Source organism: Miscanthus floridulus, chromosome 9, assembly GCF_019320115.1.
Source record: "Miscanthus floridulus cultivar M001 chromosome 9, ASM1932011v1, whole genome shotgun sequence".
NCBI lineage: Eukaryota > Viridiplantae > Streptophyta > Magnoliopsida > Poales > Poaceae > Miscanthus > Miscanthus floridulus.
Genome location: NC_089588.1, coordinates 78,383,970 through 78,411,937, shown reverse-complemented (window position 1 = coordinate 78,411,937; position 27,968 = coordinate 78,383,970). Strand labels below are relative to the sequence as shown.

The 27,968-nt window shown below is 51.0% G+C and overlaps 1 protein-coding gene across 1 annotated transcript; it reads right to left on the bottom strand.

The window, feature by feature from the left end:
- Positions 1 to 12,895: 12,895 nt before the first annotated feature.
- LOC136482213 (uncharacterized) lies at positions 12,896 to 15,474 on the bottom strand. The gene is made up of 2 exons (XM_066479447.1): positions 15,256 to 15,474; positions 12,896 to 15,171 (listed from the first exon to the last, which is right to left on the bottom strand). The coding sequence occupies exons 1-2, from the start codon at positions 15,415 to 15,417 to the stop codon at positions 13,066 to 13,068; spliced, it is 2,268 nt and encodes a 755-aa protein (XP_066335544.1). The 5' UTR covers positions 15,418 to 15,474; the 3' UTR covers positions 12,896 to 13,065.
- Positions 15,475 to 27,968: the final 12,494 nt, after the last annotated feature.

Below are 27,968 nucleotides of genomic sequence, written 5' to 3'. Positions count from 1 at the left end.
CAAGACTTTGCTAACAAAGTATATGGGGCATTGCACCCTAAGGGCGTGTCCCTCTTCTTCCTGCTCTACCACCAGGGCAGCGCTGACCACTTGCATGGTGGCCGTGATGTAGAGCAGAAGCGGTTCCCTGTCGGTCGGTGGGACCAGAATTGGGGCCTTCATCAGGAGTTCCTTGACCTTGTTAAGCGCCTCCTGAGGCTCGAATGTCCATTCAAAATGGCCAGCTTTCTTCAGAAGTCAGTAAAGGGGGGGGCTAATTTGCCAAGGTGCGAGATAAAATGGCTGAGTGTTGTGAGGCACCCCGTGACTCGCTGCACCCCCTTTAGCTTTTGAATTGGGTCCATCCTTGTGATGGCCGAGATCTTCTCTGGGTTGGCCTCGATGCCGCGCTTGGAGATGATGAACCCAAGCAGCATGCCCCTCGGGACCCCAAAAACACATTTTTCAAGGTTGAGTTTGATGCCGTTTGCTCAGAGTTTCATGAAGGTTTGCTATAGGTCTACTATGAGCTGGTTAGCCTATTTGGACTTGACCACGATGTCGTCTATGTAAGCCTCAACGGTTCACCCGATGAGGTCCCCGAAACACTTGATCATACAATGCTGGTATGTAGCCCTTATGTTTTTAGACCGAATGTCATCATGACATAGCAGAATGACCCGAACGGGGTGATGAAAGAAGTCGCGAGCTGGTTGGATTCTTTCATCGTGATCTGATGGTACCTAGAGTACGCATCAAGGAAGTAGAGGGTTTCGCACCCTGAGGTCGAGTCGACTACTTGATCAATACGTGGCAAAGGAAATGGATCCTTTGGACATGCCTTGTTGAAGCTCGTGTAGTCAATACACATTCTCCATTTCTTACTCTTTTTTCGTATAAGAATAGGATTGGCTAACCACTTAGGGTGATACACTTCCTTAATGAATCCGGCCGCCAAAAGCTTCATGATCTCCTCACCGATGGCCCTGCGCTTCTCCTCATCAAAGCGACGCAAGCACTGCTTGACTGGCTTGGATCCTAGCCCAATCTTCAAGGCATGCTCGGTGACTTCTCTCGAAATGCCTAGCATATCTGAGGGTTTCCACGTAAAGATGTCTCTATTGGCGGGAAGGAAGTCGATGAGCGTGCTTTTCTATTTGGAGGAAAGCGTGGTGCTGATGTGCACCACCTTGTCCTCAGAGCTGCTGGGGTCTATGAGGGCCTCCTTGACACCCTTCATGGGTTCAAAAGACCCAGTCGACCGCTTGGGGTCGGGTGCTTCCTCGGCGGTCCCCCCTTGATGACCGCAAGCTCATCTGAAGTGATAATCACTGAGGCGTACTCGCATCACTCAACTTCACACTCATCAGCGTGCTAGAAGGAAGTATCGATAGTGATGACCCCTCATGGGCCTAGCATCTTGAGTTTAGGTAGGTGTAGTTGGGGACAGCCATGAACTTTGCGTAGCATGGTCATCCTAGGATGGCGTGGTAGGTTCTGTGGAACCCGACCACCTTGAAGGTGAGGGTCTCCGTCCTATAGTTGGTCGGATTCCTGAAAGTGATGGGCAGGTCGATCTGCTCGAGCGGCATGGCCTGTTTCCCCGGCATGATGCCTTGGAAAGGTGCTTCGGTTGGTCGGATGCGCGACCGGCTGACGCCCATGGCGTCGAGCGTCTCAGCATACATGATGTTGAGGCCGCTGCCTCCGTCCATCAGTACCTTAGCGAGGCGCTTCATGCCAACAATTAGGTCAACCACAAGTGGGTACCTGCTCCACTGCAGGACGCTCTCTAGGTGGTCAGATTAGTCAAAGGTGATGGGGGACTCCGACCACCAGAGGAAAGAGGGCGTGGATGGCTCAGCCGCGTAGACCTCGTGGCACGTGAGCTTTTGGCAGCGCTTGGAGTCATAAGCCGCCATCCCACCAAAGATCATGAGGCATCCGTCCATTGTCAGAAAGCCATCATCCTTCCCCTCGAAGTCGTCCGCCGCTGGCTCGGGCCTCTTTCTCTGGTCCCCCTTCTTGGGGCCGCCAGATAAGAACCGCTTCATGAGGGCGCAGTCCTTGTACAAGTGCTTAACGGTGAAAGCATGGTTCGGGCATGGCCCCTTGAGTAGCTTCTCAAAGTAGTTGAGAGCGCCCTTGGTGGGCGCCTAGCTGCCTTTCCACTCGGTGGCAGCCACAAGCAAGCCCCTGTGTCGCTGCTTGTTCTTCTTTTTGTTTGGGAGGTTGGAGGTGCCTTCGCCGGCGACCTCGTCCCGCTTCGCTTTACCCTTGGGGTGGTCGAAAATTACTTTAACTGCCTCTTCGTCTGAGGGGTGGCTGGTCATGATGTCAAGGAGTTCCTTGGTGGTTCATGGGCCCTTGTGTCTCAGCTTATGGACCAGGGACTCACAGGTGGTCTCGGACAGGAAGGCCCCGATGACATCGGCGTCGACGACGTCGGGCAACTCGTTGCATTGCCTGGAGAAGCATCAGATGTACTCGCGAAGAGTTTCCCTAGACTTCTATCGGCAATTCTTTAGATCCTAGGGGTTTCTAGGCCGCATGTAGGTGCCCTGCAAATTTCCCACAAAGATCTCCTTCAGGTCCGCACAAATTTGAATTTGGTTGGGCGGAAGTTGCTCCAGCCATGTTCGCGCCGAATCGGCCAGGAACAAGGGGAGGTTGCGGATAATGAAGTAATCACTATCCACACCACTGGCTTGACAAGCAAGCCGATAATCCTTGAGCCATAGGCCAAGGATCATTTTCCCAGAGTATTTCGGGATGTTGGTCGGCGGTCGATACCGCAGCACGAAGGCTACGTTGAGGATGTGTTGGCCAAAAGCCTGAGGTCCCGGCAGATCGGGGCTCAGGCTCCAGTCCTCACCACTATCATAGCATTCACTATGACGAGGGTGGTAGCCACGGCCGGCCTCCTCTCTCTCGTCGACCCATCCACGCCTATGGGCATCCAGGCTGTTACGTGCGTCATGGTTTGGGCTGAGACACTCATGCACCGGGACTGCGGCGAACCTCCCACCATCATGCGCTGCCTGGTGGACAAACATGTCTCTACCATGTCGCCTCAAGGATGCGCGCTAACTGGTGTTGAGCTCGCGTTGCTAGGACAGCGAGCTTTCCGCCTGCTTCACCGCCGCGCGCTCGAGCAGCGTGCAGATCTCACGATGGGCCCGATGAGTTTCGGGTGTCATGGGCTTCGGGAGCCCTCGGAGCAAGGTAGCCGCAGCAGCTATGTTTTGGCTTGCCCATGTAACACCCTAGGTGTTTGGTTTCCACGAAATTGCATGTCATCTCATAAACATATGCATCATCCATGTCATCATGCCATTGTTACTGAAACATGCATATGCAACATTTTCAACTGTGTGTGTTTCATACTTGATTGTTGTGAATAGTAATGGTATAACATGTGAATGCAACATGAGTTTCTCATACCTTGAAACATGGCAACATGGTAGGAATGTGGCAGGTTAAGCTTGCAACAAAAGTAATGAAACATGTGAAACATGGAATTGCAACAATTGAGTAAATTGATTGTTTTATGCTTCATCACATGTGATCATTAGAAATTGGTATAACAATTGTGTAAAGTGGTTGATCATGGTCTAATACACCTTAACTACACTTAGGGTAATTGTTTCAACATTGTTCATGTAGATCAAAATGACAAAAATACCCTCAAGTGGAGGTTTGACTTTGAATGACCCTTAGAGTGCCACTGTTTGACTGATTCAAAAGACCAACTTAGAGACTTTGCATGGCTGTGCACTCTTTACCAAAGTTGTAGCTAATTTATCTAGGAACAAAAGTTGTTTTATGATCATCTCATGAAAATGGCTAGAACATGCTCAAACATGGCCCACAAGTCATAATTTCATGCTGATTTCACACTTGGAAAAATTGCTAAGTCATAATCCATTTTCAGTTTGATTGAGCCATCTTTGGCTTGATGTAACTTCTGATCCATGGCGATTTAGATGATGGTCCTTGAAAAGAAGTTGTAGATGGATGGTAGGCCTACATTTTTCATGTACACAGTTTTTGCATTGGATCAATCGTTTAGCCGTATCAACACGTTGAAGTTGCGCTATCAGTCATAGTCATCGAACTCTGAATCGAAATTTCAGAAAATCATCAGAGCTCACTGTGGCCGACTGACGTAGGAGTTGCTTGCCATGTGGTGCACATGCTCTGCCGACGCCACCACGTCGCGCATCCACGCTCCAGAAGAAGACCAGCGCCTGCCCGACGCACTCGCCTACTCCATTTGCTTCTCCTTCGCCTTCACCGCGCGCAGTGCCGAGCCACAGCCGCCCTCCATTTTTGACCGAGCGTCACCATCGCCATGCGCGCTCACCACTGCAAAAACGCGCTGGCCCTCTTGCTCCTAGCCTTGCCATGATCTCCTCTACCACCTCCACCGTTCAATTGAGTCAATTGAGTCTTGGTAAGCGTGTATTCGTCGTTTCTTCCACCGCCGCCATGGCTGACCTCACCGGAGTTGATGCTCCACATGGCCAACTACCACCACAGCCTTACCGTCCCTTCTATCCCTTGTGCTAGCTACTATATGTGACGCTGAAGCTCGTCGTGTAGACCACTAGGGCCGTAGCACCGTCGTCTCGCCGGAGCCGGCCATGCCGTGGCCGAGCGCTGCCATGGCCGTCACCACCCCCTCTTGCTGTGGTGATAGCCAAAATTGATGGTACCGCTAGATGCACATTGATGAGGTGAGCACTAAAGTACCGCTGGACTTGCCGGAGAGGCCACCGACGACGAGTTGTGTCGCCGTCTCTTTCTCCTCCCCTGTCTGTCTCACTGTCGCGCGGGTCCCGTTTGTCAGCCGCTAATGCCAAGGTGGGAGCCAGCCTGGGCTACGCCATGTCTAGGCCACGCCAGCGCGCGCTTCGCGGGCCGCCATGTCCTTCGGGCCGGCCCAGCAAGTAGAGTTAGGGTTTCAAATTCATTTATGTTTTATTCTTTTCACAGAATTGTGTATAGATTCAAAAATATGTATCTCCTAGTTGGTAGCTTCAAATGATGTGGTTCCAATTTTGCTGAGTTCATGATAATGTTTAGTTTTTATTAAAAATATAATTTATGCTATGTTCTGTTATGAAAATGGGAGTTTCTATTTATCTCTTTTAATCATAGAGGAAATAGGGATAATTATATCTTTTTCTATGTAGCTCGAAATGGCATGAAATTTTTATGGTGTACTGCTCATATTATGAATAGCTTGTAGTTAAATTTTCATATATATTGGACACTGTATGTAGGAGATAGAAAATTATCTTGTTTGCATGGATGGATCTTGTGTGAATTTTCATAATTTTTCTATAGATCCAGTAAGGGTAAAAATTGGTGAGTGCTGTTCTTATGCTAGAATGATACTAGGAAAAATGAGAAATCTGTTGCTTGACACTTTTCAATAGGGTTTCCGAATTATGCTAAAAATAGACATGCCACCTGTTATTTTGGGTACAACAAGTTTTGCTTGCCCAATGGCTTTGAAATTTTTATGGTAGTCTATGTGAAGCATGAGATAGCTACTATAATTTTTATAGATTTTTCTGAATAGTTTTACTATATATTGCTTTAATCACCTAATTAACTAAATAAATTAGAAAAGGACATTAAATAATTTATTTAGAGGTTGGCACTATACTTTCTGATATTCCTCTAGTATGTGCAACAAGTTGGTAAACTTGGTTTGATCCAATTATGCTTTTGCATCATCATTAAATAATTAAGTTAGTAACCCTGTCATTTCTGGACAGATTATAGGTTTACTGGAATTCGATTTGGTTAACGTAAGAATCATGCTTTGATGTTTACAAATGATTTGTAGAGAAATTCATAAGCTTTCCAGAATGTCCTCTTGCAAGTCATTTGAATTTATAGAACTCTGGTTATGATTGAATTAAGGAACTACTCGTTGCATGTAAAACCTTAACTTTGATTTAAGTATGCCTTTACTATTTCTAAGTTGTGGTAATGTTCCTAGGTGTTAGGCCTTTAACTGAAGATGAACATCTTTATCTTAGGTTATGCAAGTTAGGTAAGTTGATCTTGTTCTTCAAGTTAAGTTAGATACTTGTTTTAAAGTGATTTGAATAGAACTATTCTTACTCGGTAAACGAGTGTCCAGTGATGCTTTCGTAAACACTTACTGTGATTCATTCATCATGAGCATCATGTCATTCCTTATGCATCCATGGTATTTATCTTGTGCATTGGCATGCAATAGGTGTACCGAAGGGAGTAACACTGCTGGAATTTGAGGAACCGAGCGAGCAGCAGCAGCCGACACCAGAGGTTCAGAAGGTGCAGCCTTCAGGAGAAGTGCCAGACGAGGTCGCAGTTGAGTGCCCGGATCACCATCCGTGCAACTTTGTGAAAGGCAAGCCCCGGAGCATATTAAGCCTCCTAATTTCTGAAATGCAGTTAAAGTATTAATTGTTATATATATATATATATATTGTTGCATTAAGTTTAGGCGTTGGATGCAAATATTTACTGCATTAGTTATCCAATCCTTGTCCAGATATTGATACCCTGAATCCTATGTAGCTCAGGCTCGTGTAGTGCTTAGCCCTGCTTAAACACGGTAGAAGTCAGGTGATTTCCTGTTATCTGCGAGATATAGGAAGATACATATGGCACGGTTGGCTATATTTGCTATCGTGGAAAAGAACTAGTCTTAATTTAAAATGAAGACCGGACGGAGGCTTGCCGGTTTGTAGTGACTTCGTTTGTGTTGATTAAGGACTGAATCTTGGAGCCTTTCCTGTTCATGTTGAACGCATGCCTCTCTCTTAGTTGGCCGGGTCTGGAGACCGACCATGAAGCCGAGTAGCTCACCTCAGGCCGGGAGTCGATAAGTATAAAATGCGCCTCAGAAGGGAGCCGTAGGCGTGAGTCCAAGGGCAGGTGATTTAAAAGTCTTGATCGTCCTGGCAGAAGGGTAATCCCTGAGAGTGCTGGCGTTGATCGAACCCGCGAATTTGGTTCCTAAGTTGTTCCAAAGATGACCCACGGCTACCCTTGCTAAGTATGCCAGGGTGAGAGTTAGGAATACCCCCTTAGCTGAGTTGTAATTCGATTCGAGTCGCCGTCTCTCCCGGTTAGTGAGAACTTGACGGGCTTATCTCCAAAGTAGATACACTAAATAACCTAATGGTTCGAAAATGATGATATGATGATGACAGCCTTATTATACCTGCTATGGTTAATATTGATTGCTCCTAATAAGTGAGTGCTCTAGTACAGGTGCTAATCTAGTGGACAGGTAAATGATGATAAGTTTGATGCTAAGTTTAAATTGGTTACTATAATCATAAGCTCTTTTATGCAACTGTGTCAAGCTAGCCCACCTCATAAGCCTTGCATGACCCTTGGTGTCCTTTATTTCTGGTTTTGACGGGTAAGTCTAGCTGAGTACCTTCTCGTACTTAGGGTTTATCTCCCACCTGTTGCAGATGACCAGTTCTACTTTGGTTGCTGCAAGTATTGCCTTTTCCCGTCTGGGGATGAAGACTAGACCGTTGGGCGCGGTCTCTACTAGTTCTCATACCTGATGATGCTTCTGTGGGACATGACTCAGATCTGGCAATGTATTTGAAACTATGAAGTTATGTACTAAACTATGTTGCTTCCGCAAATTCGAACTTGGTTTGTAATATTTATTTGAACTCTGATGGATGTAATCCGAATGCTACTTGTGAAATGTTGTAACGAATGATATGTTGTGTTGAATCACTACGGTCTTGGTTTATATGTCGAGAGTTGGTTGAAATCTTTCGTGATTTCCGGACTACCAGGATTATGGGATCTTAAGTACAGGAATTTGATTACTTCGGTGATTGTTTTTGTACTTACGTTCTTATGATTTGGTCGGTTCTGTTATAGCCCGAGTGAAGTACGGGAGGCCTCTGTCATCCTTGATGATCCTTTGATTCACGTTGCAGGCAATGGCGCATGCACATCCACCGTCTCCACGGCGTTCGATCTCACGCTTGATCGCTACGCGCTCCTGCTCCAGCTGGAGCCACACATCCTCGATCTCCTTGTGTCGCGCCCTCAGCTGCTCCATCCACGAGCGAGGAAGAACCCCTGCATCTTCCTCAACTTCGTCGTCAGGGTTGTCCGTAGGAGTAACCCCTCCCTCATGGATGCTTTCGACGCGTCCCTCAGGGGTACCTGCCATGAAGCATTCTAGCGAGGGATGATGGTTACCCCTGCTGGAGTCAGAGTCAGAAATCATCTCTGAATCTCCCATGAGAAGGTCATGGAAAGATTCCACGATGTAGTCCATCACTCCGACGAATTCGTCATCCGTGGGGGACGGGTGCATGCGCTGTTCCACGAGGTGACGAATGGTCCTTGCGATGTTGCGCACACCGAATGAAAACAATATCGGGGCATCTCGAGTGATGTATTCTGGGGTGAGCGGTTCCCCCCCAGCAAGCTGCGTCATGACGTTGGTGAACGAGAAGGCAAGGCAGCGCAGATTCTCCTAGGACGGTCGGGGTCCCAGGAAGGCATCGAGCTGGCGCTCCAGCCTCTCATAGTCAAAGTCGCGGAGCTGGTTGTTCTCGGGGGCGTAGCCTCCATGGTGTTCAGCTGTAGCTCCTCGAGGGCCTCAACGATTGTGTTGAGGCCGGCGGAGTAAGGAGGTTGGACGGGGGCGGGAGCCCGCGCCAACTCTCCCTCCGTGGTGACGAAGAAGTCTAAGCTTCCGAAATGCATGTGCGCGCCCAGGACCCAGCTGATGCCGTGCCTAGCCATCCACAGCCTGTTATGGACGACGAGGCGCACAAAAGGCCCCTACCTGGCGCGCCAACTGTCGGCGTTTCGGATCACCGACTAGTAAATTTGTATTTACGCGTCTGGCCCAGGATGGTGCGCTTGGAGGACACGGATTTATAGTGGTTCGGGTGGAACGTCCCTACGTCCAGTCTGGAGCTGCTCGTGTTACCGGTGTTGGTTTGTAGTAGGGGTTACAAACAGGCGAGAGAGACAGCGGATCCCAAGCCTCAGGTGAAAAGGTCTAACGATGTTGAGTCTAGATGAGCTTTTCAGCCGTGCCCCTCGTGGGGCGTCCTGCTTCCCCCTTTTATAGGTGAAGGGGAAGGCGCAGATTACACGAGAGAAAGAAAGAGGGAAAGAGAGAAAAACATAGGAGAAGAAGGCCTCCGGGGTCGCGGCGTCCTTCCTCTCCCTTATGCGGGTCCCACAGGTCCTGTAGATGATTACAGGGACGGCTCCACATCGTGACCCTATTCACTACTGGCGCTACACACGGGCGTCGTCAGTCGGTCGTGGTGCTCCTTTCCGTCCCGACGGGCGGCATGGTCTGTCCGAAGCTGTACGGGGGTTAGGTAGCACAGCGTCGGCACGCCCGACACTGTTGGCGACGTGAGCCCTTAGACGTGGCCCGTCGTGGCCATAGGTCACGTCAAGGCACGCCTACTCCCCTTCTGGTGTCAGAAGTTTGACCCTAGGTCTATACTCTCGGACCCGTAGTGGTTGGAGACGGTACGGACCCCCGTCGGGCGAGGCGAAGCCCGCGCCCTCGGGGTCAGGCGACTCGGAGCCCGTGCCCCCGGGGTCAGGCGAGGCGGAGCCCGCCCCCGAGGGGTTAGACGAGACGGAGCCCACACTCTCGGGGTCAGGCGAGCCGGAGCCCATGCCCTCGAGGTTGAGGCGAGGCGAAGATCGTGCCCGAGGGGTCGGGCGAGACAGAGCCCGCGCCCTCAGGGTCGGGCGAGACATTAAATACGCCTCTGACCATCCGGGCAGATTATCGTTACGCTATCATTGGCTTCCTTCTTCTAGGTATTCCTAGTACCGATACCCGACAATCATTCTTCCTAGAAGATCAAAAACTTGGTACCACGCCAAACTTTCTTGGCGACGATGTGGGTTTTATTTTTCAATCTCGTCTAAAAAACTGAATTGGGAGTATGTTTTTGGAAACTCTCGGAAATGCTGGGATGCTGCGATTAGCTGTGCATACTGGCCGCTACCGCCCCTAGGCGTTCACAGAACATTCTCCATAAAAAGAAAAAAAACAACCGATTGCGTGCATGGTTCACAGCCCAAGAAGCAGCAAGGCTGCAGCCTATCACAAGGCCCATAGGGCCCAATGGCTTGTAGCACCATTCCTAATTGAGATCCCACCACCAGGAAACCAGCCCGGCGTACACACCTCGTGAGCCGTGACAGGACGCAGGTGCCACGCGGGGTGGACCGCGGACGTGTCCACAGTGGCCGTGTGTGCGTTGGTCCAGAGATCGACCAGACCCGTTCGATCATGTCCAGGCACACCTTAGGATCCCCCCATCATCCTCGTCCCCGGCGGGCCATGGGCCATTCGCGCCGCGCGTATCTCGTCATCGTCGTCGTCCTCATCGGATCAGACCGTCCCATCAGTGACGCCACAGACAGAGGAAAGCAACACGGACAGATGGTCCTCATCCCCGCTCCCCGGCTGGTCCTGCCATGCTTTTTACACTCCCCCCCTGCAACTGCAACGCCGCCCGCCCGCGCTGCCTGCGTGGATCTCCACTACGCACGACGATCTAGAAAGCTTGCATTGGCAGCCGGCCGGCCGGCCAGGGTCAGGGTCCCCCATCTTCACCCATGATGCCGTGAGGGGTTTGACCGCTGATCGCCGAGCCGAGTCACGTCGTCGTCACAGGATCGGCGCCGGATTCCGTGCATGGTGACCGGCGCCCGCTTGTTTCCCATGCCATGCGTGCCCACAGGTGCGTTCAGTGCCTGCATCATGCATGCGACGCGACGCAGTTGCGGTAGCAGGCGCGCGGGCGCGGCTCCAATCATTACAAGGCCGGCCGGCCGGTCAGCATGCCACCGCCCACCGGCGAGCGGAGAGCCGCGCGTACGTACTCGTAGGGGGACCAAATCCCAAACGGCGCCATGTCGATCAATCGAACGGGCCCATCGGAGTTGGCGTTGGCGACGACGGTGCCGGACGCGATGATGACCACCTTGGCGCCGTTCCTTTTTTTTTAAATGGTTTATTCGACTTTTTTTTCAGTTAGAATAGTGTTTTTTTCTCACAACAATTCAGTCGGAACGGTATTTTTCAGCCAGTTTCAAACGACCCTCATCCCTGGCTCTGTTCCTCCCTAGCTAGCTAGGCGCGATGCAGCAACAGCTCTGCACTGTGGTGCATGCATGCCAACTCCCACCTAGCCTGGGTCCACCTGTTGCGGCTCCTCTGTTCGTTCGTTCGTTCGTTGGACCGACCGGCCGGGACCATCGCATATACTGGGTGCGTACATACGCCGCGTGACGTGACGCGATCACGCGATGCACACACATCTGATGCGTGCAGCACGAGCCAATGCCGATCGATCGATCCACGACGGGTCGGGCGATCGGTCCAGCCCGGCGGTTGGGCCCCCAGCTGCCGTCCCGCGGGGGAGCACGCCGCGCAGCGGCGCAGAGGCGTGGGCCGGGCTCAGCCAGCAGCTCCTGCTCCGGCGGCCCGGCGCGGCGGGGCCTCCCTCTCCGTCCCTCCCCTGCATGGGCCCTGGGGGTTCTCCTGGGCCACCGTATGCCGTCGCCTTCCTCCTCTGGGTGCACCGCCTCGCGGCCACCAGCCCACCACCGGACAGACACGGGACGCGCCCGCATTGATGTTGATGCCGGGGAGCCGCCGGGCGGGCGACGGGGGCGCTGGTCCGTGGTCACGCCGCTATTTGCCGTGGCTTGCCTGGCTGCACTCACGGCTGCGGCTGGACTGGACGCGTGGGTGGGTGTGGGCCGACGACGGCTCAGGCAGGTTCGTGATGGGGTGTGGTGTGGGTCAGCAGAGACGATGCAGAATACCAGCAGCTTCTTCAGCTACGCGATTTTTACGCATTCATGATGTGGTACTCCACTACTCTTACATCGACGGGATTCTAGTGTACAATTCTAGCCAGCCATTGCACTTTCAGGGCGCTACCGATCGAGTACCGACCAAGAAAGCGTCGGCTCTGTTTCGTTTCCCGATTCAGGGCCAGTTTAGTTCCAAAATTTTTGGTAAAATGGGTACTGTAGCATTTTCGTTGTTATTTGACAAATAGTGTCTAATCATAGTCTAATTAGGCTTAAAAGATTCGTCTCGTGGATTTCGTCTAAACTGTGTAATTAGTTTTATTTTTTATTTTTATTTAATACTTCATGCATGCGTCTAAAGATTCGATGTGACGGGAAATGTGAAAAATTTTGCAAAATTTTTGGGTAAACGATCCCATCGATTTCATTTCACTTTCACCCCCCAACACGTCCAGACAGGGAGAGAGCATCGACGACGACGAACCCTCGTCGTGATACGAACACGACGGATTTCGGGCACTGTTGCCACTTCCACGCCGACCACTGCACTGCGCACTCCGGGCAGAGGCGGGCAGGCCTACCCTTCCCATGATCCCGTCGTCCCACGCGTCCAAGCCAGATCCGTCGCAGCGCAGGCCGCCCAGGAGGCCAGGCCCCCAATCGAGAAACTGTGCACCCATCAGCTGGCAGCTGGTTCGCATTGCACTGCCCATCCATGTTGCCAGCCGTTCTTTCGCCTTCACGCCGCAGTCCCGCATCCCGCATCTCGCCACGAATAATGGCGCCATTCAAGCGGCTGTACGACGCCCAAGTCAAGGCCCGGCCAGGGCCGCTGCTTCGCCTTCACCTTCACCCATCGATGGTGAGTGCCGGTACTGTGCGATACGGTCGTCGCTCTTCACTGCCGCCACATGCCCGGAACAGCAAACAGATCATCATATCACCAGAAGCAGCAATGGCGGCAGCAGCAGCAGGCTCTACTGCTGGTAGAGTAACATGCGAGCCATGACGCCGGAACAGAACCGAAACGGCCAGTGCAGCTGAAATGCATCCATTGTTTCCTTGGTTGGAGTTCTTAAAACTGCTCCATAATCATCGGCGTTACATGGCTACTAATTAACAGTTCCGATGAGCAATGCTAATTAACATGATTAAGGCGTGGTAAAAAAAACAGGTTATAGTTTTACATCACTGCCTAATTGAAGACGGCGAAGTACTGCGTGATCAGAACACCAGCTTCCGGCGTGGCAGGGGCCGGTCCGCGTCAGCAAGCTCCCGGATGGTGTCCGCGACCAGGTCCTTGAACACCAGCCGCTCGATCTGCAGCACCGCGTCGGCGACCTCCGCACCGTGCCGCTGCTTCTGCTGGGATCCCCACGGGCCGCTGCTGTCCGCGGCCAGGTCGCGCCGGATGGCGCTGCAGGTGACGTCGTTGAGGTCCGCGTCCTCCCCGGCGGCACGCGCCACGACGGGCTCGCCGGCGCGCCGGACCTCGGCCCAGACGTGCGCTACGAGCTCGGCGCCGCGGAGCAACGCCGCGGGCTCCCAGGGGCACACCGACCGCTGCGACTCCAGGGCCTCGGCCACCGCACCGCACAGCAGCCACGTGTCGTCGGGGTCGCCGCCACGTTGGTGGCGCCTGCGCTGCTCCGCGGCCTTGTACGCGTCGGTTGGGTCCCGCCGCGTTCGGCGGGAGCCACCGAGCAGCCGGACGAGGTCGGCCACGTACGCGTAGTCCGGGTCGCTGCAAGCCTCCGGGTCCAGGGGCCATGACGATGGGGCCCACACGTCATCCTCTGGGTCCGACACCTTGGTGGCCGCGGCCTTTGGGCGGACGCTGCTGCTGCGGCGGAAGTCGATGGCTCGTTTTGACCCGGACGACGACGACGGCGAGTCCTCGTCCGCGAGGAAGGCCGCCGCGTCGAGCACGGACACGGGGCTGGGCTGCTGGTCGGTCCCCGCCGCGTCGCCGCCGGTGAACGCCTGGATACTGCTCAGGAGCTTCCCGCACCGCTCCAGCAGGCCGCGGTCCGTCCGGGGGTCCGGCTGCTGCAACGGTCCAGCAGGCCGCGGTCCTCCCGGCTCGAAGTCCCACCGGGAGGAGGCGCTTAAGGAGCTGCTGCTGCCGCCGTCGGAGAATGTGGTGGAGGCCTCGTCGTCGGGGAACAGGGCCGCGGCGTTGTGCGCCGCGCGGCGGGCAATGCGAGAGCGGGCACCGGCGGAGTCGAAGCCGCTTGGCTTCCTAAAAGGAGCCTGCGGCTGCTGCTGCTGGTTCGGAGACTGCGCCGGCGAGACGCGACGCTGGGGGGACAGCGAGCCACGCCGAGCCGGGGAGGCCGGGCTACGTGCGGGAGACGCCGCCAGGTCCGGCGAGCGTGGGCGGCACGCGGGCGTCAGCCGCGCCGGCGGCGGCATCTGCGGCGGCGCGCGACTGGACGGGCGCATGACGACGATGGGTGGCGGAGGGGTGCGTGCCTGCGCAGGCGCCGGAGGAGGGGTGTGGTGGAGGAGCCCTTTGAGCTGCAGCGCCTCCAGTATCTGCTTCAGCGTCTCGAGATCCCGCGCGGGCTCCGCGATGCCGCGCTTGCGGAGGCGCCGCTCGATCTCGCCGTAGAGCGCGATCTCGCCGTGGGCGGCGCCGCCGGACGCCTGGTCTGCGCGCTGCTTCGCGGGCTCCGGAAACACATCGTGCGCGTCGAAGCGGCTGCGCCTCTGGAACGCGTGCGGGACGACGGCCGGATCCAGCGCCCGCCGCATTGCCGCCGCCTCCTCGGCCGTCGGGGACGACGCAGGCGACGGCCGGCGCGGCGGCGGCGGCGACGCCGCCGGCCTCTCGAAGAAGGACGGGTCGACGAAGCGGAACTGCGACGGGTCCCGCGGCACGCGCTCGGACGCGGACCGCCGGAGCGTGGCCGGGCTCGCCGCGCCGCCGCCGTGCCCGTGCTGCCCGCACTCGACGTCCGCCGCCTGGTGGCCGTGCGGGAGCGCGTCGAGGCCCATGAGCCGCGCGACCACGCTGGGGGACCGGCGCTCGTCGCCTCCCCCCGCTGATGGAGACGGCGGCGCGCCGGCGGCGGAGGCCGAGGTCCGGATCTCGCGCGGCCGGAGCTTGCCCCTGGCGTCGACCACCGCGCGGCTGTCCAACGAGAGCCGCGGCAGCCTCCACGACGGCGCGGCGCCGTAACCACCGCCACCGCCTCCGTCCTTGAGGTCCAGCGGCGGAAGCTGCAGCGACGGCCGCGGCGCGGCCGGCGGCGTCATGTCCGGCGACGATGGCGCCGGCGTCGCGCGCTCCAGCGGCATTGACCGCTCGGACGGCGTCGCCGAGCCCTGAAACACACACAGCACAGCGGTCACAGCCAAGATTCATTATCCGTTTGCAGCACAGAGGGGAAAGGGCGCGCGCGTACGTACACTGGAGAACGACGTGAGGCGGCGCTGCGAGTTGTGGAGGCGGCGGCCGGAGAGGATCTGGGGGCGGTCGAACAGGTGGAGGAACCCCGCCATGCAGCCCTGGTGCATGGGCCGCTCATCCATCCGCCGCTCTTCGTCCTCGTCCACGCCCATCGCCACCATCCTGCTCCTCCTCTGCTTCCTCTCGCCTCCTCTGCGTGCGGCCGCGGCGCTCTGGGGTGCCTCGCTCTGTTCGGCTCCCGCTTTTGGGATCAATTTAAAGCGGTGGCGGGGGAGCGCCAAATGACGCTACTACCCCCGCGCTACTTGTACGAGCGGGTGGGGAGGCGAGACGTTGGCGTCGTCGACGGCATAGCTGGCCGTGCTGAGGATGACGCGTGGGCCCCGGTGTCATGCACTTTATGCCTTTTTGGTTGTTTTTTTTTTCGCCGGCTTGTTTAAAGGTGTGTTGTGTCAGTGGAGCTCGTGCCGTCGTGCGTGCGTGCATCGGCTCACTGGCTCGTTCGGCTTTTTACAGCTAAGCTTTGGCCGGTGTGTTAGCGTAATGGGGCATCCGGGCATGCCTTTGGCGATAACCGTGTTAGGAAATGATGATACTATCGGTTTACGTGTTTGCGGCAAATGTGTGAGCCACATAGACGTACTAGTAACGTACTTGTGACGATTGCTTGAAGTGTACGTAGGCAGAAGAAGATTGAGACAAATAATAATAATTCACGTTGTTACGTACCTCATGTTGTGTATATTCACTCTGGTTGTATGGATGACAGTTGGACCCATAGACAGAGGTACCCACAGGTTTTGTAGTCGACAGGTTTGGACATAGGCTCAGGGTGTGTTTAGTTCATGAAATAAAAATTTTTGGATGTCACATTGGATGTTTCGGGATGTCGGGAGGGGTTTTCGGATACTAATAAAAAAAACTAGGGGCTCTTGTGTTCTTGCCCCCACTTTGATGTGTAATTGTGATTTTGCCCTTGTTTTTCTAACTTTGTGATTTTGTCCTTAACTGTTCACAAGTCAACGCGATTTTGCCCCTGGTCAACGGTAAAAACAGGGGTAAATTCGCGTTGACCAGGGACAAAATCGCATTGACTTGTGAACAGTTAAAGGCAAAATCACAAAGTTAGAAAAACGAGGACAAAATCACAATTGCACATATGTGTAAGGGGCAAGAACACCATTTCCCCAAAAAACTAACTACATAGCTCGCTTAGAAACTACGAGATGAATTTATTAAGCCTAATTAATCCATCATTAGCGCATGCTAGTTACTGTAGCACTTATGGCTAATCATGGACTAATTAGTCTTAGAACATTCGTCTCGCGATTTCCAATTAAACTGTGCAATTAGTTTTTTTCGTCTATATTTAATACTCTATGCATGTGCCATAAGATTCGATGTGATAGTTTTGGTTGAAAATTTTTTGGAACTAAACCAGGCCTTAATATTCACCCGTAGGTCTATGGTGGTTGGATACTCACAAAGGTGTAGTAAGGTATGGATATTATATTTCACTATTATCAAGGGCTCGAAATTTAGTATATTTATATGTAGCAGCCTCTTCGTTTCAGCTGAAATGGCTTATAACCATGCACCAGGATCAAATGGTGGCACAAGCTCAAGATTTTGATGCTCCACAACCTCCCCCTTAAGTGGTTGATAGAAGAAATTCACCCCTACTACAAGCACATCCACAAGATCTCATCATAGGAAGTCCTTCAAAGAGAGTAATGACTCACTCTCAAAAACTTGCTTTATTTATTGAACATCACTCATTTGTTTCTTGCATTGAGCCTAAGAATGTAAAAAAAGCTCTTCAAGATCTGGATTGGATAAATGCCATGCATGAAGAGTTGAACAACTTCACCTGCAATGAAGTTTGGATACCTGAAGAGCGACCACAAGATATAAGAGTCATTGGAACAATATAGGTGTTCCGCAACAAGCAAGATGATCAAGGCATCGTTGTGAGGAACAAGACAAGGCTAGTTGCAAAGGGGTTCTCTCAAGTCGAAGGGTTAGATTTTGGAGAGACCTTTGCACTGGTTGCAAGACTTGAAGCCACTCATATCCTTCTTGCATATGTATCTCATCATGAAATGAAATTATATTAAATAGATGTTAAAAGTGCATTTTTAAATGGCTTCATAAATAAACTAGTCTATGTTGATGAACCTCCCGGTTTTGAAGACCCTAGATATCCTAATCATGTCTATAGGTTGTCCAATGCGCTATATAGGCTTAAGCAAGCCCCAAGAGCTTGCTATGAGCGCCTTCGGGATTTCTGCATTGAGAAGGGCTTCACCATTGGAAAGGTCGACACCACACTATTCACCAAGAAACTTGATGGAGAGATCTTCATTTGTCAAGTATATATTGATGATATCATATTTGGCTGATCAAATGAAGACTATTTCAAAGAGTTTGGTGAATTGATGTTAAAGGAGTTCGAGGTGTCTATAATTGGGGAGCTTACATTCTTTCTTTATTTTCAAGTCAAGCAAATGAGAGAGAGGATTTTCATCTCTCAAGAAAAGTATACCAAGGACCTTCTCAAGAGGTTCAAAATGGATGAATGTAAGTCAATCAAGACACCAATGCCATCTAATGAACATCTCAACCTAGATGAGGGAGGTAAATCGATTGATCAAACTCTCTACCATTCTATGATTGGTAGCTTGTTATATTTGACCGCATCTAGGCCCGACATCATGTTTAGTGTGTGTATGTGTGCTAGATTTTAAGCTAATCCTAAGAAGGCTCACATAGCTGCCATTAAAAGAATCCTTAGGTACCTTAAGGACACACCAAGCATTGGTCTTTGGTATCCTAATGGAGCTAGATTCTAACTAGTTGGCTATTTTGATTCAGATTATGCCGGTTACAAAATTGATAGAAAAAATATATCCGGAGGGTGTCATTTTCTTGGTAGATCACTAGTGTCTTGGACCTCTAAGAAGTAAAATAGCATGTCATTGTCCACCGCCGAGGCGGAGTACATTGCTGCGGGTGCTTATTGTGCACAAATTCTTTATATAAAGTAAACTCTTCTAGACTATGGTGTAGTTCTAGAAATGGTACCTCTCTTGTGTCACAATGAGAGCGCGGTAAAGCTTGGTAATAACCTGGTTCAACACTTTCGCACCAAGCACATAGATATCCGTCACCACTTTCTTAGAGATCATGTTACTAAAAATGATATATCACTAGAAGGTGTAAGGACCGAGGATCAATTGGTAGATATCTTCACTAAACCGCTAGATGAGGCTTTATTTTATCGGTTGAGGAATGAGCTCAATGTGCTTGACCTTAGTAACTTCACTAAAAAATAAGCCTGTGTTGTCCCTTGCATTGCACTGTAATATAAAACATGCTTAATTTTTAGTAATGCACTTAAGGCTTATCTAACATGGTTAAGATAACCATCGAAAAGCGTGTGAAGAAGCTTAACCTTGGATCAAACTTGACAAGCATCTAGACTTACTTTCAAGTATTGCATTACATTGCATGTGCATGTGTGTTGCTTTGTCGTTTCTTTTCGGTTATCTTTTGAGCACTCACTGTGTTTATCCACAAATAGGGAGAGCATTTGAAGCTCCTATTGGTCATAAAACCCTCTTGTGTGGTCACATGGTGCTCCTCGGCCCTTTTATTGCCTATTTTCTTAAAAAGAATTATAGCCGAATGCAAATTATTTTGAAAAACTTGAGGGTTTGAGAGAGGTCTCTCATATCAGTCTCAATTGGTGTTTATTTTGGTCTTATTGAAGTTGGAACTCAATTAGAAAAAAGCAGCGCGTAGGAACGAAGAAAGACTGCAGCTAAAGGAGGAGCAGTTGTTGAAGGAGGACCGGACGATGAACAGTGTTTTCTACAGCGTCTGGTGTGACGATATTTCTACATCCGGTCAGTGTAGAATAGATCTCAAGGAAGGACCAAACTCTGTGCTGGGTCCGGTCAAGGGTCATCGGATGCGTCCGGTCACGATTTGAGGGTCTCTGAACATCTCTGTTGTTGACCGGACTTTGGAGGGCAACGTCTGGTCACTAAAGTACAAGCAGAATAGATTTTTCTTTTCTTTCCTTGTCTATCACGGGGGGCCATCATATGTACCATTCTCTCTATCTAGTGTCCCATGTCCTTCCTCCATACACTGCGCCACTGCTGCTGCCCTAACCACCGCCGCCTCGCTCTCTTTCGACCGTCGCGCAGCCCGCTCACCCGCGCCGCCTGCATCGCGCCACCGTGCTAGCGCACGCATCTCGCCCGCGCAGCCGTCCATGCCCGCCACCACGTGCTTGCGCTCCACTGCGCTGCCGCATGCTCGTGCACCATGGCGCTGCCGTGTTGCCATCCTCTCACGCCGATGGCTTCCTAGCGCCGCGCCTCACGGTGCCATTGCGCCTCCTCGGCCGCCGCACTGCTTCGCGATGCCAAACCCTAGCCCTAAAGGTAAGCCATCTCCATTGCCTACCACGTGTTCGACGAATTGTCTCAACCGACTTTGATTTCAATTCTAATTCCTCTCTCGGTCGTATGACCTTGTAGTGCTATTGTCATTCGCGTGTGGTGTCCCTGTGATTGACAACTTATCCTTTCACATGTCTCGGGTTTGTTCTAAGGTAGCAAGCCATATTTGCTCATTACTTTTCTACTACTTGCTTTTCATTAGATCATTCACTTCCCTAGTATATAAAGTTGCTTATATATACCTCCTATTCTATCGTGTAGTCAGTTCGGGCAGTGAGTCTGCTTGGCAGTTGAACAGTTGACAGATTTACTCGGGGCCAAGCCCGTGAGTACGGATTGAGGCCAAGCCTCATGAGTGTCAGTTGGCAGTTGTTCCTTGTTAGTGGCAGTGATTCTTGTTAGCTTCAGAGATGGCTCGTTGCAAGAACGTCGGGGGGTGGTCCCAGCGATGAGGATCTTACGCCTCCGCATCGCCTGACTGTTTTGGGGCACTTTTTTTTTATTTTTTAGCCATTTTTCTGAAAAATAGTCACATTTAGACCTTTGGAAGATTTTTTCATTTTCTGGACCCTGAGCTCGACGTCGTAGTAATTAGCGTCAAGGTTACACGTGTCGGCGTCATGATCTTTGACGTCGAGATCAAGACTATTTTATCCATGACGTTGATGTGACTGCTTGTGTGACGTGTATGTGACGTCGGTGAGCTCGATGCTGTGGTTTTTGGTGTCGAGCTCAGCGTCACCTCTCTTGGCGCCATCCTGACTCATAGGTGCAGTGCAGCGCTAAGCTAGAGAGAGCCTGACCTGCAGGTGGAGCGTGAAACTGCAGACCAGAGCGAGAGCACTGCAGAGAGAGCAGAGGAGTAGCACGAGCATCGAACAAAACATCCGCAAGCGGGTCTAAAATTTATTGCATGTTTAGTTTCTAAAAAGTTTTTCAAAAAGTGCTACAACAACCATCACATCGAATCTTGCGATACGTGCATGGAGCATTAAATGTAGACGAAAAAAACTAATTGCACAGTTTGGTTGGAAACCGCGAGACGAACGTTTTGAGCATAATTAGTCCATGATTGAACACTAATTGTCAAATAAAAACGAAAGTGTTAGAGTAGCCAAAACTAAACACGGCCATAGCGTCAACAGGGGGTGTTCCTTGGCTTTGTATAACCGGGCCAGAGTCGCCTCTGCACAACACTGGCGCGCGGTAGCTCCAGCGTCCAAACTGAAATGTTCCGAGTCTTACCTGAGACCTGAGTTGTGAACTCGGTGGTCGTATGCACGGCACGGGGCCTGCACGTACGAGTAAGCCATTCCGTGTTAGCCCCGAAACGGAATACAACAAACCAATGAGCGTGAACAGTGGTAGTGGTAACGCCAACAGCTTCTCGATCTGGTTCCTAGCCGACGACGACCGAGCCGAGCTCCCAACCCCCAACTCCCAACCGTCAGAGATCGACGAACCAAAAACCTCCCGTCTCCCCGCGCTCACAGTCCCGCACATGCTGCCTCGGGACGGCGGCGACGACCAACCACCAGCCAACCCAGGCGAGGCGTGTCCGTGCGCAGTGCCCTCTGTGCCCTGGTCCTTGGAGCCGACTGCCGAACGACCCACCACCCAAACCCTCCCGCGACTGCGCGCGGAAGGTACTTTTGACCCAAAAAGGCCGCGAGGCCACGGTGAGGTGATGCATGCGGACGCGACGAAACCCACCCGCCCGCCGCTTTGGCTCACGCACTGGTTGCCTGGTTGGGGCGTTGGGTAATAGAGCTGGTTTGTTATGTTACTAGGTCATAAACAACGGTTACGGGCGCGTAATGCGGTGTAGCGCCACCGCCGCCGTGCTAATCTTTGTTTAGATACGCTAAACTACCCCTACTTGATCATACATTTTGCGACGGGTACATACATACATACAATATAGATGATGAGTGCTGGAGTCGAGATGATGGTATGCGTACGTGCGGCGCCGGTATAGCACCAATGCATTTCTGTAGGTATGGCGCCGGCGGGCCTTCCGGTGCGTTTGCGTGGCTTTGCCGCGTCGCTTTTCGCCTCGATCGGCGCCGGGGCGCGGCCACATGCATGCCGCCATGACGGACACTGCCCTATAGGATATTTTTATAATAAATTTATTTAGAGATATAAATATTAATATTATTTACTATAAATTTGATTAAACTTGTATTAGTTGTATTCTTTCCTCGCCAGACAGAGTACTCGTTTGGTCATATGGACACGAGAATAGTGTTATCCAACCACGCCGTTACACGATCCATCCTGACACGGCCATACGGCACAGTAGGCTGAAATGAAAGTGGTCAGGAACAGAGTCGTAAAAAAATGTACTACTGCGACGGCTGCTGGCTGCTGCAGGCGTTCCACGCCAACGCCAACGCCAACGCCACGCCGGTCTCTGCTCTGCTGCTGGGGATGGTCAATCGGTCAGTGCGGACTGCGGAGGCGGAGCCCAACAGGCTTGTGACCTGTGGCAATCTGGGCAACAATCCGCTGACGCATGTGTTCCGCACTGCGCCATCTACCTGGCATGACATGCATGCGCCCGCTGCTCGGCTGCCTGCGCTGCGCATCTCGTCGCCACCACCGGATCTTTGTGATGACGCGGCGCTTACGTAGAGGGAGAGGAACAGGGAGGCAGGACGGCTGGGGTCCAGACGTCCAGTGTACTCCAGTAGAGGTGTAAAATATAGTACTTTCCTTCGTTTGGGTTTACTTGTCAGCATTTTTTACTGTAGCAAATTTGACCATCTATTTTTTCTTCTAAAAAATCTTAATACTTCAATATATATAACACTAATGAAGTATATTCAATAAAGAATCATATATGTGAAAACTTGATGTATCTAAAAAAAATCTTTTGCAGAAAAAAACATATGATCAAAACTGCTACAGTAAAAAAAAATTGGGCAGTACGTCCAAAATTCTGTATCGTGGTCGCCGTGATGTGGAGACAGGGACATTTCTATTCCGAGGGTTTAAATTTAGAGACTAAAATTTACGGGTGTCACAATTGTTTTGATAATACTTCGTGATTCCAATTTAATTGCACGTCTATGGTTTTAAAAAAAAAATCCCAAAATGAAAGGCTCCATGGCATCTGAAGCATACATGCTGCCGGAGCGCTCTGTCCACATGTGGAATGCTCTAGACCACACATTGCTTTGTTTCCTTCCCACCGAGGCACTACACCGCTGAGCGTACTGTGCTGTTACAGGATGACAGTCATAGAGGTAGAAAGGTAATTTGGCAGCTTCACTAAGGGGGTGTTTGATTCGAGCTACTAAACTTTAGTAGCTACTGAACGATTTAGTCACTTTTAGTAACTCCAGAGTTATTAGAGAGGACTAAAGCTCTTTTAATAGCTTTTAGTCATAGCGTTTGGTTAAAAAGTTACTAAAGTGATTAAAATCTACTAAATTTAGTAGCTACTAGACGAACCAAATAGGCCCTAAGTTGACATGCATGATCCTATACGTGCGTTTAATATGGGACGGAGGGAGTAATAATAAAACAAATTAGATAGGTCCTTACTAATCCTCGAGACGAATTTATTAAGCCTAATTAAGCCGTCATTAGCACATGATTACTGTAGCACCATATTCTCAAATCATGGATTAATTAGGATTAAAAAATTTATCTCGCAAATTAGTCTTAATCTGTACATTTAGTTTCGTAATTAGTCAATATTTAATACTCCATGTCCGATGTGACAGGGGCTACAATTTAGGAGGGGAAATAAACACAGGCCCCGTTCGGCTAACCTTAAAAATCGGCTTATTCGACTTTTTTTTTCAGCCGGAACAGTGTTTTCTCTCTCACAACAATTCAGCCAAAATAATATTTTTTTGTTTGAGCCAAGCGAACGGGGCCACAGCCTAACCAAAAACATACGGAGTACTGTATGTACTTGTGCTTGAGTAGAGTACAAAGGAATACGGGAAAGTGTAAAAATGTTATTGATACTTAGAGCAAGGCTAATAATACAGCTGGCTTGCTGGCTGTAAGTTTCCTTGCAGCCTTCTCTCAGCCCACTCATATAGTAGTTGGCTATTTACAGTTAATACATGGCCCACTCGTCTCTCTCACAGACTTTCTTAGTTCTTGTGCCCAAGCCAGTTATAAGCTTACAGCTCGCTTCTTCTCTCTCTCTTCCCCTCTCTCCTCCACCTCAACATTTAGTCGACTTACCGTCTGCTATTATACTTGCTCTTAGAGCGGCAGCAGCGAGTGGCAGGCAATCAATCCCTTGTGCTTGAAGGGTGGCTGTACCCTTTTTGGCAACGTGGGGGGTGGGGTGCTTCGTCGCGGACTCTCAAGCAGTCAAGCTGTACGGGTTTCCGGTCCAGCAACATTCATCAATGGTAATTTAGGCTTTGTTTAGATTACAAAATTTTGCAATCTGGACACTGTGGTACGTTTCGTTTGTATTTGACAAACTTTATCCGATTATGGACTAACTAGGCTCAAAAGATTCGTCTCGTAATTTACAACCAAATTGTGCAATTAATTACTTTTTTTACCTACATTTAAGACTCTATCACCCTGTTCGCTTGTCGGTTTCAGCCAGCCCAAATCAGCCAACCAACAGTGTTTTCCTCACACAACAAACCAGCACCAGCCAGCCTAAACCAGCTCAGAAACCAACCAACGAACAGGCCGTATGCATGCGTCCAAAAATTGATGTGATGAAGAGAGAGTAAAAAAACTTAAAACTTTGAGGCAATCTAAACGAGGCCTTAAGCACAAGCTAGCTGGCACTACATTATATGCTCCGATCCTATACAGAGGTACTGCTACAGTGCAACATGCATGCTGCAGATTGGTCGGTAGTCAAGGCGTGGGCACCCTATTCGCTGGATCTAATCAGCCATATTTATCAGTCATAATACAGTGTTTTTTTCTCACAATAAAACCGCATCAGTCAACTTATAAACCAGATTTAGTGGGTTTGATTTGACAATGCCGCGCGTGGATGCATGCATGGGTAGTAGAGGATTATTGTTACTAGGCCCTGTTTGGTTTCCAAATTTTTTTTGCCTTTTACGATAAAAGAGCATGTTTGGACACATACATGGAGTACTAAATGTAGATGAAAAAAAACTAATTGCACAGTTCTCGGCAAAATCACGAGACGAATCTTTTAAGCCTAATTAGTCCATCAAAAGCCTTAAGTGCTACAGTACCCCCGCATGTGCTAATGACCGATTAATTAGTATCATTAGATTCGTCTCGTAGTTTCCTGATGGTTTCTGTAATTTATTTTTTTATTAGTATCTAAAAACCCCTCCCGATATCCTTCCGACATATCCGATGTGACACCCAAAAATTTTTACCTCCCCAACTAAACACACCCCTACTCGAGATCGAAGGCTACGATGATCATCGGCTAGGCTAGGTTTAGCCGTTTATTAGGTTATAGGCTACCCTTCAAGTTTTGTTTAGGTGGTAACGGTCGTCGGGTATATAACAACGATCTTACCGTATCTTGGTTGGTGTGTCAAGACGGTTATATATATGCTGTGCAAGGGTGTTAGATGTTTACGGCTTGTGATCATCATTGAGAAAGCACGGCTAGCTCTCTCCACTAAATTAGTAGTAAGGTTCGTTAATTGCACATGGTGGTCGATCCGATCCGATGCGAGCGAGCGGTGGTGGCTCGTGAGAGAGAGAGATACAGGTCGATTGGTGTGTGTGATATGGTACTGCTGTATTCCAGCACTGCTTGACCGTACCGATCTTAGCTTGACGGCCTCATTCGCCGGCCGGTACCGCTGTCAGATCTTTTGGCCACGATATTACTAGTCCAGTAGTACATTGGAAGGAGGTGACACATACAGCACGCGGCAGCACTGTGCAATATATGTATGTGTAACCTAACCCCCAACATCCACCCGAGCCATACGTACAGTCATATATATGTGGCTGGACTGGACAACACGATATAGCTAGTACGTGCAAGGCATGTGCTGTCCGGTCTCAAATCATGCTCGATCGGTATAACTAACTTTGGAGGCAAGAGTAGGGGAGTGTTTGGTTTGAGGTCACACTCTGGTCCTGTTCGCTTATCTTATGATCCGTATTTTTTAGCTTGTTTTTTTCAGTTGTTACAGTGTTTTTTCTCTCACAACAAATCAGTCGGAATAATGTTTCGGCTTGTTTTTTTCAGCGAAGCGAATGAGGCCTCTGCCTCGCCGTACTTGTGGCCCGTCACCATTTAATAGGCTAGTGTTTGGTTCATGCAGAGTGTTTGGCAGCCACAGCACATGGAGTCTTGTTTTTCGCCACAGACTGTGGCGCTAGTTTTTGCCGCCGCCGCCACAACTCGCCACAACTGGGCGTGGCTGGGCATGGCGTAGAACCAAACCGCCCCTAGACTAGACACACAAGGGCATATAACTAACTTAGGTAGCGTCTCTCCGGCCGCTCTCCGCACCACGGCTGCCTTTCGGACCCGGGTGCATGCTCCTCAGCTCGCAGATTGGATGTGGGGGGAGGGGAGAAGAGAACGAACAAGGGGCCTGTTCGCTGGTTGGTTTCTGAGCTAGTTTAGGCTAGCTGGTGCTGGTTCGTTGTGAGAGAAAAACACTGTTGTCTGGCTGGTTTGGACTGGCTGAAACCAACAAGCGAACAGGCTGAAGAGGAGGAGAAGAGAACAAACGTGAGGACTGATTGACTGGTTCGGCGGGAATAGGAATATGCGGTGCGGGGCTGCGGGGGTGACGGGAGACGGATGCATGCACGACGAGACCCGGCATCCTGGTCCGAGCCGGATCCGACGGGATGATGCCCATCAACCGACGCGACGCACGGCTGCACCGCCGCACCGCACCGGTCGCGTCAGCGTCGCCTCGCTCGATGACGCGACGCCCACCCGCACCGTCCGTCTCTCTGCCGTGCGGTCGTCAGGTTACGGTCGAGCTCAGGGGTCAGGGGTCAGGGCTCCGGGCTCCGTTGGTGGTGACGAGTGACGAAGGGAAAGGTGAGTAGGGTACCGTTTACTTTCACTTTATTTTGTAAAATTTTTCAAGATTTTTCGTCACATCGAATTTTTAGATGCATGTATGAAGTATTAAATATAAATAAAAAATAAAATTAATTACACAGTTTAGACGAAATTCACGAGATGAAATTCATGAGCCTAATTAGACTATGATTGGACACTATTTATCAAATAACAACGAAAGTGCTACAGTACCGTTTTCTAAACTTTTTTCGCCAACTAAACAAGGCCGGGTGACGGCAGGGCACGTCGTGGATGGCCGGATGGATCGCAGGGTCGCGTCGCTCTGGCAGGCGTGGCGACACCTGAACTGCTCACCGCGCGTATCGTATGGAAGGCCAACCGGCCAAGTCCTCATTCATCATCATCAAAAGGAAGAAAGGGAAAAAAACATGACAACTTTCTTCATGCCATGACAAAAAAGACATACTACCAACGTGGGTAAAAAAGACCACCCACACTCGCTGACTGATGACTCGCTGCAAGTACTAGGCTTCCTAGGTTCTCTGCGGCCTAGCTAGGGGCTCTCTGGCTCGGCAAGTCCAATCACCACTGCTACAACTACGGACTGCTGCCTTTGCATGGCTGCCAGATCACGAAAAGCCGCCACGTGCATCCATCCGTATGATCACGGACGGACGTGCCGAGCCGATCCACTGACGAGATCGATTCGACCAGGCCAGCAGCAGCTGCAGCTTTCGGCAGCGCCGCGTTTAAACTCCATGGCGCCAACAGGAAAAGCCCGCCAGCGGCAGCCGGCCACGGCCAGAGCCCAGAGCCAGATTTTGGTCAAGGGGCGGCGTCGTACGAGGCCGGGCGTGAGTGCTGCGTTGGTGCAGTATATAGGCCAAATCGAACCATTACGTTGTTGCATGCATGGCACGCCAGTACGGTACGTGACTTCCCAGATCAGGGAAAAGAAAAAGTCTGCGGCGGTAGGGCCACCCTTGTTGTCACCACTTGCTGCATCGTGCATTGTTTTGGTGCTGGACGGCTGCGGCTGACTCGGCGTAAGTGGGGTGGGACCAGGGTGTCAGATGCAACCCAGAGCACCCCAAGGCTACCACTACAAGGCGAGTCCTGCTTTGTATAGGAAGATTTACCATGGTTCTCCTTAACCGAGGATGTACTTGTATAGTGTTTGGGATAAAATAGGATGGAGTCATTCCATACTGCTCCCTCTCCCTCCGTCCATAAAAGAAATGCAACTCTTGTTTTT